A 19,947-nucleotide genomic window follows, 5' to 3' on the forward strand; every position below is an offset into this window, starting at 1 on the left:
GAACTAGAAGCCGACAAGGCTGTGTGCAACCGCAGTTCTTTGTGCCTGGATTTCATGCGATTGGAGCAAGATTGCGAGATACACTAGTTCTGCTCGGCTACGATGCGACACACTATTCAGATAAGCTGGGTTACACTAATGGCTGATCATCTAGAGATATTAGCATCATTGAGTACGTATTTGCAAAGCACACTCCCAGTTTTGTTTTCCCGACACCAATGCTATGCATAACCTCCCGCTTTGGGTATCAATAAAACCACATTCGATTCCAGTTAATCCAAGTCAGCGAAAGCCATGATTTGCTGTCCACCCTTGCCCTTGGCTTTCGTCTTCTTGCGCTTGTTCTGTGCCTTGTCCTGGCGGCCGCCGGCGTCGCTGTCATCCGAGTCGTCATCACTGTCATCACCTTCATCGCTATCGTCACTGTCGCCATACATGCGCTTCTCTCCCGGCATTGCCCCGTACCTATCAGCACCAACAACAGCCTCGTGCCAAACCTTCACCACCTGTCCACCACCAGTAACCATGCGCCCCTCAACGTCAAAGCCCAGGCCAACCACGCCCTCGGTCTCATCATGCATAACCTCCGAGGCGACCTTGTTAGGGCCGATCCGCACGAACTTGACTTTACCACTGCCGAGGCCGACAGCGACCACCTTGCCCTTGCCCAATTCATCCGGCAGAACAGCCATGGTCTCGAGGGACTCTCCACCACCATCTCCACGCTCCACATAGATCCGCTCGTCCTGGTCATCCCACGCGCCCTTCTCCCAGAGCGTAAGAACACCGCTAGAACCTCCCACAAGCACCTTCTCGCCGCGACTTGTGCCACTGGCTGCCAGCCCGCCAATATACGTCGAACTGATCAACTCCTCCTCCTGATCCTCACTGCGAACAAGCACGCCCCGTCGCAGATCCGTAACTGCCAAGGTCGTTCCACCTGTCGTCACCCATTGCTTGCTGAACCCGGAGGTGCTGGTCTCGGACGCCGGAAGAGGCGTAAGAGACGAAACGTAGTCGTCATGAGGGTGATGAGATTGTTCAGGCTTTGCCGAAACCTTAGAGTAGGGTATGCGGAGATCGTAGAGGTGAAGGGCGCTGGAATCGGTCGCAAGAAGGAGAGTCTGAGGGGAAAGCGCATGGACGATAGTGGGAGCATCGATGGACCTAAAAGCGAATACAATGAGCCATTGAGTCCCCCTCCAACCACATATGTAACGGGATTCATATCCTACCCATTCTTCATTGTAGGAATAGCAATCTTGTTTTCCACAACACCCGTCTCCGCCTTCGCGGCCTTGATCAGTCCGTCCGTTCCGGCCGAGTAGAGCGTCTCGCCATCAATCCCGAACGTCAAGCACCGACAGCTACCCTTGTGGCGTCTCGTCCGCCACATTGTATCAATGTGTCCTCTGCCATTGCGTGACGAGGCATTCGACGTCTCGTCGTCGTCGCTGGCCGCTTCGTCGGTGGGGAGTCGGAATGTTTGGACGTGGCCGGAAGAGAGACCCACGGACACAACTGGCTCCTTGGGGTGCAGGGCCTGGGAGAACAGGTCCGCTGATAGCGGAAGGGTGCAGACGGTGTCGAACATTGCGGGGAATGAGCAATTGCACGAGGGCGAACTTATGCCGCAGTTTTTTTGACCGGCGGAGCTTGCAGCTGCAGGCTGGCGGAGCCGATCAGTCTCGGAGTGAGCGGGCCGACGGATCTTCCGGGGTCGGTTGGCCATAGAGTTTACGCTTAAGGCTACTTTATCAGTTTGCTATCTATGCAGGGCTGATTAGGTCAGGACTAGCGAAGAACAACTGTATCTTGGTTTGAGTGGACTCAAAACAGAAAGGAAGCGAATGTGAAGTGAAGTACAAAATTCTCAACATGAATTGGAAAAAACACAAGAAACAAAGTCTGCATCAATCAATCTGCAGTGAACGAAACATAAATGAAGGCAGCCCGATATACAAAAGCAGTGGCCACTTTTCGGACTATTTACAAGCCTTAACCCTCCCATATCCCATTTCAGGAACCTGTCCTGTCATGTCCGGCATGGTGGTGCAGTTGAGGCTTTGAGCCCAGCGCTTCAGCTTATGCGGAAGCGCTGAAGGTCGAGTTGATGGGACCGAACTTGATGTTCGAAAAAGTCACCGAAGCATCAGGGTGCGCCCCCTCGACTGTGGCAGGGACGCCCGACTCCGAGTCGCATGTTCCGCGTGCAACACCTGGGTCGGTAGCGGTAGCGTTCTCGGGATAGTCACTGTCGAGCCACTCCATGCTGGCGTAGTAATCATCCCACAAGCTCAGGATCAGAACCATGGAAGACATGGCATCACTGATCCCAGCAAGCCCATTATGCGCAGCGAACACATCGTCGTCGCCAAAGGCCTTCTTCTGCGCAGTGCAGAAGTCCGTTGTGATCGAGTTTCCAGTCACTCCAGAGATGCTGGACTCGGCGTTCGCAATAACGTTTCCGTTCTGCACGTAGTAACGCTTGATCTCGCTGAGGGAGCTGGAGCCATCAGTGATGAACTGGGTCACAACGGTCATCTTGGATCCGGTGTCAACGATCTTGCCATCACCGTAGAAAGTTTCGTTGCCCATGCGAAAGGGGTTGAAGTCGCAGCCGTCAGGGTCGCAGGTTCCTGTGATTGGATTAGCCGAAACATCCAGCTCGAGCTTTTATCTAGGTATTCGTACCTCCGTAGCGGTCATCCGAGTAGGTTCCACCGCAGTTGTTACCCTCACACATGGTCTGTTTGCTGCTATCACAGGGATGGGGTGTCAATGCGGTCGAGATACTATTGGCTTCCCAGATATCCATTTCAGGGCAGCAAGAACCGTGGTTGCCGATACCTGTGTTGTCATTATTGCTAGAAGGTTCCCAGCCATCGACGTTGGCCTGGTTCAGGTTAGCATATAAGATTTGAGGAGGCTTTCAAGGACTACATACTTCTCCGTTGATGAACTTTAGGTCTCGCGGACATTGGGAGTCACAGTATCCTGTTCCGTACTTGGCTCCGGCCTTGTTTGCAGGGTACCTTGAGGTGCCGCCATCGGCGTCCATTGCAGTGAAGTACAGCGCGCCGTTCAATCCACATGGGAGGTTCGACACATCGACGTCGAAAGTGAACTCTGCGTCAAGCAAGTCGAACGTCTGGTATTTCTCGTCACTCGTGTCCATGAGATACACACGCGAGCCAACATTGGAACCAGTGACGAATTTCAGTGTCAATGAATCACCGTCAGTGGTGATACCGTAGGTGGACTCGTAGTCTGCTCCGTCCAGGGCGCAGTTGGTCGCACAGGTTTCATCGTCAGGGCAGAGAGTTGAATCCCACTGTGATGTACGTCAGCCAGTGCAGCACATAGATTCCAATAAAACTCACGGTGTTGCCAGTGTAGCAATTGGTGCTACCATCGACAGAATGGGTCCAGCGCCAGTTTGAGTCGATGACGACCGAGCCACTCTGTTCCGTGCAACTGCCTTCAGAAGTGCACTTCTGCCAGGTCAAGGAAGGATGGACTTCCTCCGTGAGCGTTCCGGCTTGCTGGGCACGAACGGCCGTCAGCAGGGCCGAAAAGAGAAGGGCGCGTTGATGCATTGCAATGAGATTGTATAAGACTCGAGTCGTCTCCTTCTTTCAGTGATACTGTTGTCTGTCCGGTAGATGTGATTTCCAAGCTATACAGCGGGATAACCTCCCCATTTATAACATCCCAGCCAGCATTCGGTCTCATACCCTCTTGCGATCCGGAAGAATAGGGTCTCCCATTTTTGCCGGTGCAGCGGACCGTCAGTCCGTCGATGTTTCAAATTAGGCAAGGCTTTATGTGCCGTGAAATGAAGAACGCACGATAATAGAGTGCTGTGTTGCAGAAAGAGGGCTCTGGGTATTGAGGTGTGTCCGAGAGTGGGCCCAGATTCTATCACCAGGATGGAGTATATCAGGCTGCTTGGCTACCGCTGTGCCTTATTGGTTCATGGAGTTTCAGGGATTCACGGAGGGCCCTCCGAGTTGTTTCTGTACCCTGCTTGTAATGAAGCACTGGGGTCTTCCAATGAAGGCCGTCTATGTCATGTGTGGCCCATCCAAAGCCATGCATGTAGAGAGAATCTGCCTCACAGGCCAACTTTGTGAAGTTCTGCGATAGACAGGTTTTGGAGCCCTTTACTCGGGCGCAGGAGCCTTGCCCGAGGCGATGCTCTAGGGTATCTTGCAAAGTATCATACCCAATACTAGCAAATGGCAGCGATCGTGCAGTCCACTCTGATGCTATTTTCCTTCTCCGATACTTAGAGTATCTTCAAATCGAAAACCCTGTATTCAATTAGCCGCGTCGATTAACAAAGGTCATTCGCAGTCCCATTTGGGAAATACGGAGATAATGGCGTCCCATGTAGCCGCTGAGTTAATGAAGATGTGGCAGCGTGTGGCGTTGTTTGGGTAACAGCCAACTCCGATTCATCTCAAATCCTGATGAAGGATTGATTAATTTCCAGGGTCCCTCTTTTAGCCTTGTCGATCTCGGAATGCGGGGTGCTACATCCCATCAATGACAGCTCGAGTGGGTGCCAAAATGATTCGGATTCATGCAGGTGGCTAGGCTGAAATTGATCTATCCAAGCCGGAAATAGTAGACTTGGATGGGGTTATCAACGTCAAACCAAGAAATATTTTTGGTCTTTGCTCCCGGTAGAGCCCGCCTTACCGTCTTTAGACAGGGCGGTTAGCATCTCCGACTGATTAATGTTTCACCACAATTATTTTATATCGAATTTTCATTTGTTCATAACGTAAGGTGTTTTCCCAGGCGCCATCATCCTTTCATTTGCCTGGTTTCGTACCTAAATGGGGTAATACTGAGCCGAGTCACCTGTAAATCGAACCACTGTAGTGAGCTCACACACAGACATCCGACAAAGCCGACGGAAGCCACGATATGGCGCTGTACCTTGCAGATCGCTTCCCGATTACGTTCGGAGGCGTGCAAGCCAACAAGATCCAACGGTTGCTATTTAGCCGGCTTGAATTTGAGGAGGGCGCGGAGTGATTCTCCGCGACATACATGGCGTAGATGCCAAGAATAGTATCCTCTTCTGGCATTGTACTGCCCTGCTTGGATTAATCATGCAGCGAATGCATTGACATTTAAACCTATAACAGGGGTCTTGCTACTCAGACAAGGCCTTTGTCTACATAGTATGAGTAAAGTGACATGTAATGTCGGTTGAGGAGTATCTCCGCTAGCCACAAGAAGATTTCGTGTTCCCGTTCCGGCAGGTATACAATGCCCTCGGTGTGCATATCGGATATCGAGAGTTTGAGTACTCTGTCAAGTTCAAAATAATCGATAGTACCTAGTATAGTAGCGTGGTGGTTGAGCAGACTGCCATGACGATGCTTCAATGAAGCAAATAGAAATATATACTAGTACCGTTTTGTTGAAAACTACTTACCAGCCGTAGAAAATTCCCTAGCAGACAAAACTCGCATGTTCCACTGTCCATTATTGTACCATGTGGTAGACAGGTCCAGACCATAGAAAATGAAGGTGAGGATATGATTAATCATTCATCTAAATTAGGGAGAGGACACAATGGTATTTCCTGTGATGCCTAACTAGTCATGAGCCTCGGCAATTTCTTATCACCCGCTTATCGCTTATCGGATGACTTTTCCCAAGTGGAGATGGTGCATCCTCAGGCCAACCGCCCAACGTCGCCGGTCGCTTCCCCCTCGTTCGTCTGTTTCAAGGCCCGCAAGCTTACCGCTGAGGATGCGCTCGCCGAGGAGCTGCCAACACAGGGTGCGGCACAAGTCCAGCGGCTATCTCGGACGTACTCTCATGTCAATGTTCCCAGTGCTGTCCAATGGCAAGTGGGTGAGCATGCTGGGTTCGTGCATGCTTTCATGTCCAGTATGCGACATGGACCGATTCTGCAGCAACGCCAGCGCGAGACTTGGGAACGTCTTGGAAGATACCTATCGACACAAAAGGACCTCCCGATCGAGGAACAGCGTTTGAATGGTCTACCGAGTGACAAGGTACTCATCATGTGCGGGGACCATGATGCTGTTATCGTCAAGAATGAGCTTGTCCCTGATGCAACGTCGGCACTTCAAGGACATGCAAGCTTCAGATTCTTCAACGCAGGCCACGAGTTCCCAAGTACCAAATATGAAGAAGTGGCCCAATATGTGATGGAATTAATGCACTGAGGACCCTGCAAGGAATCATCCTACAATGCTGATCATTCACTTGATTTACTATCTTTATAGACATTTTGAAGTGGGATTTTTTGTTAGACTTTCTTTTTTTAGATTGTTGCTTCCCATCTTTCTCATGTTGGCCCACATTGCCATTTCCATATAGAGCAAATGCCTAGTTTTATCCAGCGATAATTTAGATGCCACATAACTTTACATTTACTTGGTTAGTGACACACTTCAGTATGTTGAATCATGCAATATCTGTGCGATAACTTGGATAAAATGAGTGATTAAAACATAGGAGACTGGGTATCTGCATTGTCAAGGATAGACGGCGGCGCGTGTTACGCCGCCAGCTGGTATCTATAGGACCTCTATATCAACTTTCCCTTCCTCTTTCCGGTCCAGCGTTGGAGCAAGTGGCTCCTGTTTGGGCATAACGCCTGCCTGGCCAAACTGGTCGTTTTGTCTTCGTCGTCCTCCATTTCCACCTTCAACTTCCGCCTGCCCGTTTCCCCGCAACCCAGGCAGCATATCGTCTGCTTCCCAGTCTCCTCAAAGCGACTCGCAAAAAAGGTCGTCTCTCATAGCGCTTTTATTCTTTCGCGTTTGTATTTTGCCTTTTCTTTCCTTTTTCTTTTTTCTTGATTTTCGCTCATTTTTTCAAGATCTGTTCTGTCGCGTCGAGCTGGCTTGAGAGACGCGACACATGATCAGAGCGTTCTCCCATTCGTGCCCGGGCATAGTAAGGTGCTTCCGCCGCGGATGACTGCGAAAAGCGTTCCATGCTGCCGCTGCTGCCATCCGGGATGTGACTCAGGTTTCCTGCACTGAGGCTGCTGCCCATGCCGTTGGCGGACCTGCAAGTGTGTGAGTATCAACAGGATCTGAAGAGGTGAAAGGTAGAAGCTTACTTGGAGGTATGAGCGTTTCCAGACATGATTGATGAAGTTTGGATAATAGTCCCGTGAACTCAGAGGAAGAGCTTGTGTGGAAAGATTTTGAGAGAGTTTGGACAGACGATCGTGCGTGATGGACTTTGATTGGGTATGAAGAGAGAAGTCTCTTGGACGCAGATGGAGAACTTGAGTGGATGAGAAGGCTTGTTTGGCTTTGGATTCGTTGGTGAGTTCTGACCAAACGGCGAGGAGAGACCTGTCCCTATATACCTTTCAACGGCCCCGGATATATTCCAAGCCTCGCTGTTGCTGACGACTGAAACCGAGAATGTGATACAAGAATAAGTAGATGCCTTGGGAGCATCCAAAAAAAGCTGGACTGCCACAGACGAGGAGGGAAACGATGAGATTGGAAAATCCGAAAAAGGGTCCGGAGTGTGAAGGGAAATGGTAGGAAAGAAGCCAGTAAGTGACACAGGCAGATAAAGATCTTCGGTGGGATAGTGCCTCGGAGTAGTGTATCTCTGACTAACTAGGCTACTTTCAAGGAACGGTTGGGCTGTCTAGTCAAGATCAGCCACTGATCGAGATGAGACTCTGCCCTGCAAGTTCGGATAGCTGCACATCCTCGATCTAGGGTTTGCCGAGAATCAGCCCATTGACCCGATAGACGAATTTAGTCACATTCACCCCAATCCCTAGAAAATTGGAGGCGATGATTGCCAGGGTAAGCACTAGGGTGAAATGTGTGACCCAAGGCCCGGTTCATGAACCATTGGATACAGTAAGGACATTCTGGGGAACCCATGAACGATCATCAGCATGGCCTACATCGGGCACATGAGCCGAGAAACACCATAACCGGTCATTCGGTATGCGTCTTGGGTCTAAAGTCCACTACCAAACCAAACTGGTCATAGCGGATGTTCAACGGCAGTCGTCATCGGATAGGGGCTTTGAGGGCTGAAACGCCCAAATCAGCTTGCTCTGCCCACGATTGAAAGCTTGCCAGAAATCTAGACCACTGCCCCCGATCCCCCTTTGGCCGCCAGCCTACTCCCTTTTCGCACTCGCGCTATGTCATGGTCAAGACCCATCCTTTCTCGGAAAAGAGATGGGGGGAAGTGAGCAGCCAAACGAAGAAAGGATCGAAGGCAGACCGTTTGAAGGATCGCCTGAGACCGCACCGATGTGGACAAAACGTGGTCGATCCCATCCAAGCGATCACGCACTGCCCCAGGGGATAGACGGGCTTTGGGCTTCGTTTTCTCTAACCCACGCTTCTGCATCTCGATAATTCCTTTTGCTTTTCAGGTTCCTTGGTTCTTACTGTATTCAGCTAGGATTGGCGACACTATCCACTAACGGTTCTGCGGTCTCCGAAGAATCAACGGCATTATTGCATTCAGTGGCAGTCACTACGAAAGCTGCAGGTGACAATGTCATCTTTCAACAGCATACAAAACTCCAAGTTGGGCAGCAAAGGCCATGATAAACTGGCTATGGAAAGCCTCACCCCATTCCTTCAACCATTATTACGATACGAGAGCAGTCCTCGCTCCATCAAAGGACGTTAACATCGGTTTTGCTGTTTCCCTTCGCCCTGTCGACAAAAGTCCAAAATTAGCAGAGCTTCAACAGGGATTATTGAACAACCCCCGATCTTTATCCGGAGGCGTTCACATACCTGCTTGTCACAGCCCGCCGGCACTGCTGACCTCGGTCAGCTTGATTGAGGGGTTGTCCCTTTAATCAAACGATCAACTATGTACTTGCTGAAAAGGAGCATGCTAAGCCAAGCCTCGTTCTCCTTAAAAGATTGCTGCTGGCCAGTGCTCTGTCAGATTTGCTTTTTCCTGGCCTTCAGACCAGTCAAAAAAGGGGATATCCACGCCCGCGCGATAAGAAATGAGGATGCGCCCCCCAAAAGCAATTGTCGCTTTCTAAATTTGGCCTGGTCAATCACGGATCGTGATGGCACTACCGTAAATAATGGCAAACTACGGAGTAGCGGCGAAAGTACCCTGCGTCAATCCACGTACCTAATCATTCCTATTTGGCAACTAACGTTAGATTCGCCGAGTTGGTGTAAGTCCGGCTGCCTCCTTCGCATGGCTTACCAGAACGCCGGGTCCGTTGCACAAGCTAAAGTGACTATGAACGGCTAACGGAGCAATGGAGGAGTGAACGGCGGTTGGCCATCTCAGGGATCCTCGGAGAAAGCATTCCGAAAAGGGGCTTCTCCAGAGGTCTCACTCACAAAGCGTTGCGCTATTGTCTCCTACTATCTACAGACAACGCCGACTGATGCCGTTCTGATTTATTTTTCGCTCCCCCGAATATGCCAGCGCCCTTGCGGGCTCGGGCTTCTCCGCTGGCAGATTATGACCCAGAAACGGTCAGTCTCCACGCCATTCCGCGGGGGACGGTATCCATCAGGAAACACCTCCAGTGCTATTGATTCACACGGCCTGAAAACGGACCTGCATTCCGGGTAATGCGAGTTCAACCGGGCTCGGCCGCGAGACTGGGTGAGGATACGAATTTATTGAAGAGCCGAGTAAATAATACTGTCAATAATTTTTTACTTTTCTTTTCCCCTGGTCGCGGACACGGGTTGGTTGGTTTCACTGCGCGCCTGCAAGGCACACTTGGTCCAAGCTCCTAGCTCCAGCAACCTTATCTTTCACATCGCTGCTTCTATTCGGTAAGAAAGCCGGTGCGCAAACCCGCATGGACCACCCTTGGCTGGCTGTCCGGCATGGATAGCAGGTACTCACTAGAGCTAACCGAGTCCAAGGATGACTTCATTTGCTTCATTCAAAGATCCATGGCCTCGTCCAACACCGGCCCTTTTCGAAAAGTAAGTGACAAGGTTATAAAACCACGAACAAAAAGCAAAGAAATAAGAGATTAATCAAACCGGACCAGCCAAGCATGCCTTTCCGCGTGGACTGGCTGGTCAGAGCTGCCATGTCTCGAACCGAGCCGAACTATGGCAGCGGCCGAGCCTTAAAATTACGGGACCAGAAGAAGAGAGATTCGTAGGAATCCAAGCTAACTGCGCCCTTGACCTAGTGTCTTGCGCAGGCTGTGAGATCTGGTGTTCGCAGCCAAAGCGGCAAAGATCTTCGCCGCAACTGCACGTCGCTGATCCTCCCTTCAGCTGAAGCCTAAGGCATAGTGTGATGAAACTATGAAACAAGTTGACGGAAATTCCGGGGAATTGAGAGTTCCCTCCCCTATGTTACCCCCTGTTCTTCGGCGTAACTCTTTTCCCTGTACAGCCCCTTCCGGCCGCCACAAAATTAGCATGACAAGCAGTCGTCATTCACGCGCAGGACAGCTGAAACACCCGCCAGAAGTTAGTTACGTCAACTAGCAGGATTGCAGGAACGAGGTGACGCTAGCAGCTGATGAGGCCTTCATCGGAAATGTGAATGGCGGTGGTCCGGCGTTCTCCGTCATTCAGTTGGCATTCGTCAACAAGCCAAGGACCGTTGCTTTTTCTCTCTCCCTTTTTTTCGAGGTATGCTCGGGCATGGACGACCTCGGCAGGGATCCGCGTCAAATCCTCCTCACCGAGCGATACGTCCAAACTAGGACCCTTTACGCAGGAGCTCTTCGGAAGCTACGGGTCCCCTGACTAGTTCTCAGGTACCATAAAACTAGTAGTCTCTGAGCGTTACACGGAAGCGACATACACCCTTTCGGCCTTCGGGATTTGCTACAAATTCGTATTGCTCCCGTCAAATCCCTGGATTATGTCGCTAAGCAAGGTATGCTCGGCCGGAGTGCTACACGAGGCTAAGCCTTTGGATGTCGGCTCAAGCCGCGACACGGAATGAGTCATTTGCGTTTATACATGCGCGTAAGTGCATTGCCATGATATGGCGTTGGCATGTCTCTATCATGCATGCATGGCTCCAGGATATGTGACAAATGTTGGTACGAACAGGTTCATATCAGTCTACTATATTCGCCAAGGCCCAAAACAGCCGAGACTGAGGAAAGACGTTTGATGCCAGAAAGTTGAAACATTGCTGTTGCCCAATATTTGGTAAGGCAACAAAGTCTGCGACGGAGGACTAGTGTTTGCCATCGACTGCGACTAAATGTGCGGTCAGAATCTAAGTACGAGGTCGGTTCTGTGGTCCTTCAGTAGTGGGATCTTGAAACCCGCTAATACGACGTGAAAATGCGTCTGCTATGGCTGCTTTCAGCAAACTAGACGAGCACATATCGTCGAGAAAGCTCATCTCTGCATAGCAGGTGGGACACTGATGGTCCTTGCTTGTGCACCAAGCGTTACGAGCTGATTCAAGTTAGCACGAGCTTGGGTATTGGTTGCCATTATTGCCGCTAATGTGATTATAATTGTAGTCCTGTGATGATATTCAAGATGTGCTACTTGGGAGGAGGGTTACTGATAGTGAACAAGCCAACTGAGACCTGTAGGTCTTGAGGGAGTACAAAATGTGTGTTGAGAAGCGCTTATCCCTCCAGGTGATGCACAGTTCATGCGTGGAGATCTGGCGTGTGATCATGCTGCTGAAGTGGAACTGTCTAGGGTTCGACGCAGCTGATAGCTGAAACATCGCCTGAATGAAGCGAGGAGTGCAGCGGACGCCTGCATGAACCAGCAGAATGACCAGATGTGATGAAGTGGAACAGCAGGAAGAGCACCAAGGCCAATAGCAGTAACAGAAGACCAGCTGACAAGGAAAACGGCATAGCAATCGGCTAAGAACACGGCACATGGAAGCTTAAGCCTTCGCTTCCGGGTGATCCCTGCGTAAAGTGGATATACTATATACCTGTTCGTGATCCTCGTGGGGAACCCAACATGGTGGCTTATACGAGGATCATGTTCATCACAAGAGTATTCTTTTTTGTCTCAATTGCGCTTCTTGCATAGGATCTTCGTAGACAGCATGACCTAGTAAGTTGGCCAGCAATAGCCTCTAACATTGCATATATTTGCAACCACAGAATCTATAGACTGAAATATGCCGCGATCAGCCTTATGGTTCCCATTATCTGGGTTAACTATCCCGAGGCTACCAAATCCACATGGCAATAACGGCAGCATCCCACCGCCAGACCCGAGCAAGGCCAAGGCAACCGAAGGCAACCAGCGAGGGATGGACGTGGCGTCGAGGCGTTGAGATCTACACTTACATCTCCGAGGCGAGTGGCAGCAGCAACGTCACCTATGTGGCGCGGTTAATGACGGGGTGAAAACAAGAATATGCATGTTGTCACATCTATCCTTGTTCTATGGAAGAGGGCCGTATCTTTGCAGCGGTTGGTCTGTTTCTCGGACACTCTCCGGTATCTGCAGTGCTGAACCTCGTCTCGAAACAGGTTTCGAAAACAGTGCGGGATATTCTGACTCGCTCGATGTCAGGTAGCGTGGACAAACACGATGCAATGCACACCTTGGCATGGAAAGCGCAGTCCCACGCAGTGAAGCGAAAGTATGTCCCAGCTGTGGAGACTTGATCACCTCGTAATGCAGAGGTCATGCGACGCAAGGACGGATCATGCTGTTGCGGGATGTACACGCGAGGTGGGTGTTCTTACGGAAGATGGGGTTGGAAGATCATGGCTGATAGATATTACCTGTTCATGTGCTGAGATTATGACCAGCAGGGATTACGTATTGCTACTAAGTATGGATATCTGCGTGCATTCCATGGCGCAGCCGTGACAGATACTTGTTTTACACTACAGGTGATGGATGTGAGATATCTCAAATCTGTGCAGTGAGTCTGCTTGAAGCAGGTTGTAGTCATCAGACAATCTTCGTAGGTGTGTGATAGAATATCTTCGTTCTAATTGAAGACATTGTAGAACTTGACATGGTGTATGCAGTCGTAGATCATGTCTACTACTATGTATAGTTATTTGGGTCAAGTCCACGTAAGCCTGCTTCTTGCTGCCCTAAGCGAGATTGCATAGTCTTCTTGATAGTCGAAGAGATACAGAGACAATAATGGCTAGAGGTTAATCAAGCTTACTTTCATTAGATGAGTAGACACTGCTATACTCCATCATCATCAAGTGTACACCAGCTCCTATCTCCATACTATCCCAACTACTTGATATACTACAGTCCCAAAATAATCACAATAGACATGATGCCATGCTAAATAACATCCCAATACCATCCATAGAACTACTCAACCCCCAACACCCCCTTAACACCTAACAACCCCGTCCCCTGCACACATCCCCAATACTCGCCCAAGAAATCCCCATCCCTCAACACCGCCGTCTCAACCCACAACTTCAACCCCCCTCCAAACAGCACACCCCCAGGCCCATACGCCTCCATAAACGCCTTCCTAAGCTTAACATGTTCCGCACTCTTCCTCCCCAACGTCTCCATATACTGCAAATCCACAAAGTAAAGCAACTGTACATCCCGTCCCAGCGTCAACGGATACCTCCTCCTCTGCTGCCCCTCCTCAGCAGTAGAATCAGAATCAGGAAGCGTACTCTCCACAGAAGGATTATAACACCCCCTAGAGGAAACCACACCCCCCAGTAATCCCACACTCAGCACCTGGCCCACCCACTCCTGCGACAGGGAATCGAAGTGTTCAGCCCAGTAGGTACGTTCCTCTGCAGATGCAGCAGAGTGATCTTGGCCTTCGACCACGAAGCAGATGTTATCGGGGATGTGAGTGATGGTTTGTTTCCCTGGGAGAATCTTCTCTTCTTTTTCTTGTATATCAGGTTTGCTTTCAGCAATAGCAGCACTGATATCCTCCTTAGTAATCTTCGATTTAATACTCTTCTCCCCAATCCGATCCGGATAACACCCCCAATAGCCCGATAACTCGGGCTTGAGATCTATCGTCCCCAGGTGCATACATCCCGAGGGGACGGGGTGGTTCGTGGCGCCTTGGATGCGGGAGGGTTGGATGGTTAGGGTTTCGTGGTAGATTCCTGCTGGAGGAGTACTACTATCATCACTGTCGGTGTTGAGGGAGGAGAAGAAAGCGGAGACGGCTGGGGAGGTAAGCCATTTTTGGTAGTTTTCTGTGCTCCAGTAGGTTAAGTGGATGGTACTATTGGTGGTATGGTGCTGGTGGAGGGTTTCGGTATGGGCGCAGAGAGAGTCGGATAGGGCGGACGCGAAGAGTGAGGTCAGAGTAGTGGTGAGGCTGGGAGGGGTGTGTGGGTTTGTGCCGGTTATGGTTATAGTGATGGGGGTGTTGGGGGGGAGGGAGGCGAGGAACATTTTCTCTTTTGTAGTAGTATCTTTTGGTTCTTTTGGGGGTGAGTAACTTAGTTGGTGGTGAGAGTGGTATTGGTGTTAATGGAGAGGTGCCGGTTGTGGTGGCGATAGTCAGTTTATATATGTTCAGCAGTAATCAGGCTGTTTTAGCCCCCTCAGTGAATCAAGACATGGAGGGGTTAGTACTAGCTGTCTAGTGCTCACTGAGGATCTCTTTTATCGCGTTGAACCAACTGTCATCCACGATTATCTCTTAGTCGTCTTCCTCCAGACCCATTATATCACCACTTCTCGTCCAATCCCGTCGCTGCAAATGTCATGGATGGGACCTTCTCCCGTGGTTGACTGGCTCGTTTTGCAACGCCGTCATCCAAACTATCTACGATTAGACGGACACTGGTTGATTGGTGAAGGTTTGAAGGGGTATTAGTAGTTGCTAACAGAGAGAATTGTTGGCAATGTTGTGGAAAATATTGACAGTATTGGAAAGAATCTATGTCCGCTATCTCTCTCCCCAAATGTATGTACAAGAATGAGACATCCACAATACAACCTCCATCTACAGAGTACTTCTATGTCTATACACCATCTACACCCCTTTTATTACCCATCTACCCCCTACTTGGCCAGGTTCGGGCACTCGCCCTGCGCCCGTTGGAATGCTCCCGCGAACAGATCCTGCATCGCGCAGTAGTGGAACAAGATCCCTCCCAAGACAGCCAAATGCCAGATGTTGTGACTGCCACCGACATAATCGAACAAACCAGGCCGCCAGCGCTCCGGCACCTGCGACGCATACACACATGCTCCCACGAAGTACACCATGATGCTCTTCACCACGGGTGCGTAGAAATACAAGCACCAGGCGAGTCCACGCGTGTACGTCAGCTGGGCCAACGGCGCGAATCCCGTCAGCGCTAGCGATACGTAAAAGGCCACGCGCGCCCATGCCATATCCGCCCGGTTAAAGGTCGGGTGCCACGGCAGGATCACTCCTCCAATGCCCAGCGACATGGTCAGCAGGATATAAGTCCACCGTGAGACCGGCTCGCAGTAGAAAGCCGTGTACTCGGTCGTCACGATCGAGGCTGCCACCAGCATCGAAATACCCGTGTAGTCCACACAGGCAAACCGCTCCATCAGCGTCTGGCTGGCGATGCTGTTCATCGTGTGCCACAGTGTGCTGCAGACCAGGCACTTGCACGCCGCGAAGAAGAAGACGGCCGCCACGAGAATGTCCGTTCGCGAGCTGAGGTGGAAGTTGGGATTCAGCGGGTAGAAGTAAAAGGCCACCGACAGGACGATGAAAAGCCCAATCAGGTGGGACCAGATGTTGAACGTCTCATTCGAAGGGGTGAACACCGAAGTCAAGCATTCCACCTTGGAGTGTGTGAACCGATACCCCTGCAGAATATGCGGGTTCACCCGCCACGGGTGCGGGAGATCCGCATACGTGATCAACCGTTGCTCCTGGGCCAGCAGGATAGCTCGGTCGATGCTCTCCCGCAGCGCGTCTTTCGCCCGTCGTGCCCGTTCCATACCCTCGTCAACCACCTCACGGGCGTGCACCAGCTTCGAGTCCATCGCCTTCCAGCCATCATCTAGAGTGCCGTAGAGCCCCCGGTCGCGGACCGCATGGGCGCGGGACTCCAGCTCGACCAGAAACGATTCCATCAGTCGAACTCCCGCCTGAGCCTTTTGTTCGAGCGTCTCCTTTGTTGCGAGAGCATCCATGTAGCGGTCCTCCAGCGTCTCGACCAGGATTTTGGCCCGCTTTTTCCCACCACCCATCAGCTCCCCGGAGGCGTAGGAGCAAGAATCTCGCACGGCTTCCAAGGTGGCGTATCCACGGCGGAGACTGGCGTCGATCTGATCCATGTGGGACTTGCGGTATTGTTCGAGCCAGTGGAGGCGTCGTTCGAGTTCGGCCAGGAAGAGCTCCACCTACGGAGAGGTCAGTCAGGGACAGTATTTATGGTGGAGCCAAGGATGCAGCGTACCCGTAGGAAAACAGCATCCGCATCGTAGTCGCAGGACAACTTGCGAGCCGTATGAAAGGAGTGTCTGCGACGGCGATCTCTCAGGAGGCCGGTGTCTTCTCCGGGGGTGGCATAGGCGGAGGCCACCGCGGCCTCCGGATAAGACTCAATGGTGACAGATTGAGATGAGCAGGCCATGGCGTACAGTGACAGATAAACCACAGCGTAGAAGTCAATTCCACATATCCTGGAGAGGGTGCAAGAGTTAGTGGTGGTTGGGCAGACAGCGAAAGGATGTTGTTTGGGTGGGGAAGATCGGGAGAACCGGGAGAGGCGGAGAAAACGAGTACCAAAATACGTACAAGAAGAGAAAACTAATAAATATGCAAGGAGAGGAGAGGATGGAGAAATTAAGGAGAGACGAAAGAGAGGAGAGGGCAATCCAACAGCAGCCAGTACAGTTAGAAAGGGCGAGGTTGAAAGGAGAAGTCAGAAAGAGGAGAAGGAGAAGAACTAAAGAAAGAGGAAGAGGAGAGAGAGAGAGAATCCAATGAAGTGGGGAGGATCCAAAAGATTAGTTCCGGCTGCTTCGTCTCCGAATCATCGACCACTCACTGCACTGGCGCTTGAAACGGCCTTTTTCATTTCCGCCCGGTCTTTCAACCTCATTGAGTCTACGCGCCATTCTTCTTCATCCCAACCTTTCAGTGGCTACTGTCATAAACCCTACCTTATCGTTCAGCCCATCAGCGACCGCAGCTGCTCCACGTTGGCGTTGATTTCCTTGCCACCAGCCACCTCCGAACCAACAAACCGTCTACTATTTTCCACTAAATCATCCTTTTATCGTCTCCGCCTTTCCGTCGGATTTATCCATCCTGTGACAACCCGCCATGGCCATCCGGGATATCGTCGCCAACCCCTCGCTGTTGCCCGTGCTCGGGCTCAGCGCCGAGACTCGCGATCAATGCATGAAACTGTTGGCCGTACTCGACCCCACGGCTGATCTGTCCGATGACCCCCAAGAGCGTGCTCTGGCAGCCTCTCGCGAGCAGAAACAATTGTTTGCTCTTCTGGCTCGTCTGCGGGGGCAGAACCGGGATGCGATCGTGCGGGTGCGCGAGACCAAGCAGTCCACTGCAGAGGCCCGCCAGGAGATTGACCGTCTCCATCTTCAGCTTCAGAACCTGTATTATGAACAGCGACATTTGACAGGCGAGATTGCCGCCTGCGAGTCCTACGAGTAGGTGGTCTTCAATGACAAGATATGGCCGGGGAAAGCTGACCAGAATAGTCACAAATATCGCTCCCTCCCCTTGATTCCTCTCGAAGAGTTTCTGGCTCTGCATCCCGAGCACCAGCAGTCCGATGAACACGAATTGATGATCGCTCGCATCAACCATGAACACGCAGAACGAGAGAAGCTGGAACAGGCACGACAGGAGCTGTTGAAGCGCAAGCAAGCATTGATTGCGGAGAACAACAAGCGCAAGGAGGACTTGGCCAGCTTGGATCAGGATCTGGAGCGGTTTATTGACGTAGGTTACACTGTGTTCCTGTCTGCTGGACCTGACTAACGGGTGTAGGCGGCCAAACCGATCCAGAAGTTATTCGAGAAGGAGTATTAGTGGGATTGTCTTGTTGTTTTAGGATGGCGCATTGGTTAGATACCCCAAGTGAATTTGCAGGATAGATAATATGGAATTATTGGTATGCTGTTAGACTGTTTCCTGTGTCTAGGTATAATCGTAGTGATGGTTAGCAGAATCAAGAGGATCGGCCAACTGGCGGGGCCACTCCGCCTTGGCTGCCGCATCTCAACTCCATCTCCAATCCATCTCCAACTCTCCATCCACCACTCCCTCTCAAGCATGTGGCCATGACGGCCAAGAATGATCCCCAGACGTCTCCCCAGACTGTCTCCGACCACACAATGACAACCACAACCCCCACGCCGCGTCTGCCGCCGCCCGAGAAGCCCGAGGCCATCCGCACCCGCTTCAAGGTCATTGCGGCCTTCTGGGCTGTGATCATCTTCCTGGGCTTTCCCATCTGGTGGAAGACTACCTCGATCTATCGCGCTTCCCTACCGGTCCCGGACATGATTGATTGGGCTGATGGAAAGGTAACCTCACCTCTCTATTGCTCACAACCTCGCTAACCAAACACCAACTCCAGACCTGTCGTCCTGTCTTCCCCCTCGAGATCCGCGTCGAGACCCCCTCCCTGCCCGACGCCGACGCTCAGAATCTCCTCCGCTCTACGCAGCATACCCTCGACGACCTCAATGAGTTCTCCGCACACCACCTGCGACTGAAGCTCTCCAACGAGGACCCCGATCAGCCCCCCGCCGCCGACGCCGCGGACACCGCATTGACCGTCCGTCTGCTGCCTCAGGACGACCTTGCCAGCCCTCGAGTAGCTCTCCACCATGATACCACTCAGCTCGACGTCTTCTATCCTCCCAGCCAGATCCCGCCCCCGTCGGCGTCCAACTCGCCCCTATCCACATTCATCGCAGACGAGCTCCAGCTCCTCTTCGCCGAGGAGAAGGCCATCATCGCCCAGGTACTCTCCGACAACAACATCCCCGGCGCACCCACTTCCCCGGACCTCGCAGAGAGCGTCACTCGCCGTCTCCGCCGCTCCATGAAATACGCCGACACCTACCACCTCGCATTCAGTCTCTTCACCCCCGGCGCATCCCCTTCCTCCTGGGACATCCAAGCTGCCGTGCACGACTACATCACTCCAGTCCTCGACGCCTTCTCCCCGATCAGCAACTTCACCGTCGACACCCAAGTCCAGCTCTACGCAACCTCCTCCCCAACCGCACCACCCCCCGAATACGACGAAACCCACTCCGCCTGGACCCTCAAGAAGGACGACCTCAGCGCCTTCATCAACGCCGCCGAATGGCCCCTCAGCCCCAGCATCGGCCCCGGCCCAACCATCAACTTCATCCTCTACATCCCCTCCCCCTCACAATCTCCCCTCGTCGTCAAGGATAGCCTCGCGACAAGCTGGATCATCCCCCAATGGGGCGGCGTCTTCCTCCTCAACCCCCCTAACCACCCAACTCACCTCACCAAAGAGACCCTCGGCCCAGCCTTCATGACCTTCTCCCACCAACTTCTCACCCTCCTCGGCGCCCCCTCCACCCCTCCGCCTCTTCCTCTCCGTCTTCAGACCCTCACCCGCGTCCGCGCGGCCTCTCTCCTCCTCTCCGCTTCCTCAACCATGGGCTCCCTCGCCCGTCTCACCGAATCCCTCCCCCAGATCCCTATCCCCGCTACAGTGGCTACCTCCGTCTCTACTACGCTCTCTCATCTTTCTTCCGCGTGCGACCATCTCCGCCACGGCCAGTTCCAAGCCGCCCTGGCAAGTGCCCGTGTCGCGGAGGCCGAGGCCGAGCGCAGCTTCTTCGAGAAGAGTATGGTTGGCCAGATGTATTTCCCCGATGAGCATAAGGTGGCGGTGTATTTGCCGCTGCTGGGGCCCGTGGGAGTACCGCTTATTGTGGGTCTACTCAAGGAGGTGAAGAAGGTAGTGAGTGCTTGGAAGGAGAGGAGGAGGTGAACGTGATTACCCTGGTTTAGTGGGTTTGTTTG

At 52.1% G+C, this 19,947-nt stretch overlaps 8 protein-coding genes across 8 annotated transcripts; 3 read left to right on the top strand and 5 right to left on the bottom strand.

Moving 5' to 3' along the window:
* Positions 1-272: 272 nt before the first annotated feature.
* Positions 273-1,594, bottom strand: JIP5 (WD40 repeat domain-containing protein; the record flags this gene model as incomplete). The annotated part of the gene is made up of 2 exons (XM_041683833.1): positions 273-1,167; positions 1,236-1,594. 2 exons carry the CDS (start codon positions 1,592-1,594, stop codon positions 273-275), a joined length of 1,254 nt encoding a protein of 417 aa, XP_041538078.1.
* A 491-nt stretch (positions 1,595-2,085) lies between these two features.
* On the bottom strand, positions 2,086-3,599 carry AKAW2_11359A (glycoside hydrolase family 7 protein; the record flags this gene model as incomplete). The annotated part of the gene is made up of 4 exons (XM_041683834.1): positions 2,086-2,639; positions 2,695-2,896; positions 2,948-3,334; positions 3,384-3,599. 4 exons carry the CDS (start codon positions 3,597-3,599, stop codon positions 2,086-2,088), a joined length of 1,359 nt encoding a protein of 452 aa, XP_041538079.1.
* A 2,025-nt stretch (positions 3,600-5,624) lies between these two features.
* On the top strand, positions 5,625-6,218 carry AKAW2_11360S (uncharacterized protein; the record flags this gene model as incomplete). Its single annotated transcript, XM_041683836.1, has 1 exon — positions 5,625-6,218. One exon carries the CDS (start codon positions 5,625-5,627, stop codon positions 6,216-6,218), a length of 594 nt encoding a protein of 197 aa, XP_041538080.1.
* A 646-nt stretch (positions 6,219-6,864) lies between these two features.
* On the bottom strand, positions 6,865-7,149 carry AKAW2_11361A (uncharacterized protein; the record flags this gene model as incomplete). Its single annotated transcript, XM_041683837.1, has 2 exons — positions 6,865-7,069; positions 7,124-7,149. The coding sequence occupies 2 exons, from the start codon at positions 7,147-7,149 to the stop codon at positions 6,865-6,867; spliced, it is 231 nt and encodes a 76-aa protein (XP_041538081.1).
* Positions 7,150-13,289: 6,140 nt separating this feature from the next.
* On the bottom strand, positions 13,290-14,360 carry AKAW2_11362A (uncharacterized protein; the record flags this gene model as incomplete). The annotated part of the gene is made up of 1 exon (XM_041683838.1): positions 13,290-14,360. The coding sequence occupies one exon, from the start codon at positions 14,358-14,360 to the stop codon at positions 13,290-13,292; it is 1,071 nt and encodes a 356-aa protein (XP_041538082.1).
* A 615-nt stretch (positions 14,361-14,975) lies between these two features.
* AKAW2_11363A (hemolysin III family protein) lies at positions 14,976-16,534 on the bottom strand (the record flags this gene model as incomplete). The annotated part of the gene is made up of 2 exons (XM_041683839.1): positions 14,976-16,301; positions 16,358-16,534. The coding sequence occupies 2 exons, from the start codon at positions 16,532-16,534 to the stop codon at positions 14,976-14,978; spliced, it is 1,503 nt and encodes a 500-aa protein (XP_041538083.1).
* A 695-nt stretch (positions 16,535-17,229) lies between these two features.
* Positions 17,230-17,964, top strand: AKAW2_11364S (uncharacterized protein; the record flags this gene model as incomplete). Its single annotated transcript, XM_041683840.1, has 3 exons — positions 17,230-17,579; positions 17,631-17,874; positions 17,923-17,964. The coding sequence occupies 3 exons, from the start codon at positions 17,230-17,232 to the stop codon at positions 17,962-17,964; spliced, it is 636 nt and encodes a 211-aa protein (XP_041538084.1).
* Positions 17,965-18,215: 251 nt separating this feature from the next.
* On the top strand, positions 18,216-19,915 carry PIG-S (GPI-anchor transamidase GPI17; the record flags this gene model as incomplete). Its single annotated transcript, XM_041683841.1, has 2 exons — positions 18,216-18,461; positions 18,515-19,915. 2 exons carry the CDS (start codon positions 18,216-18,218, stop codon positions 19,913-19,915), a joined length of 1,647 nt encoding a protein of 548 aa, XP_041538085.1.
* Between the last annotated feature and the right edge of the window lie 32 nt (positions 19,916-19,947).

This window comes from Aspergillus luchuensis, chromosome 1 (genome assembly GCF_016861625.1).
Source record: "Aspergillus luchuensis IFO 4308 DNA, chromosome 1, nearly complete sequence".
In the NCBI taxonomy this organism is placed as follows: Eukaryota; Fungi; Ascomycota; class Eurotiomycetes; order Eurotiales; family Aspergillaceae; genus Aspergillus; species Aspergillus luchuensis.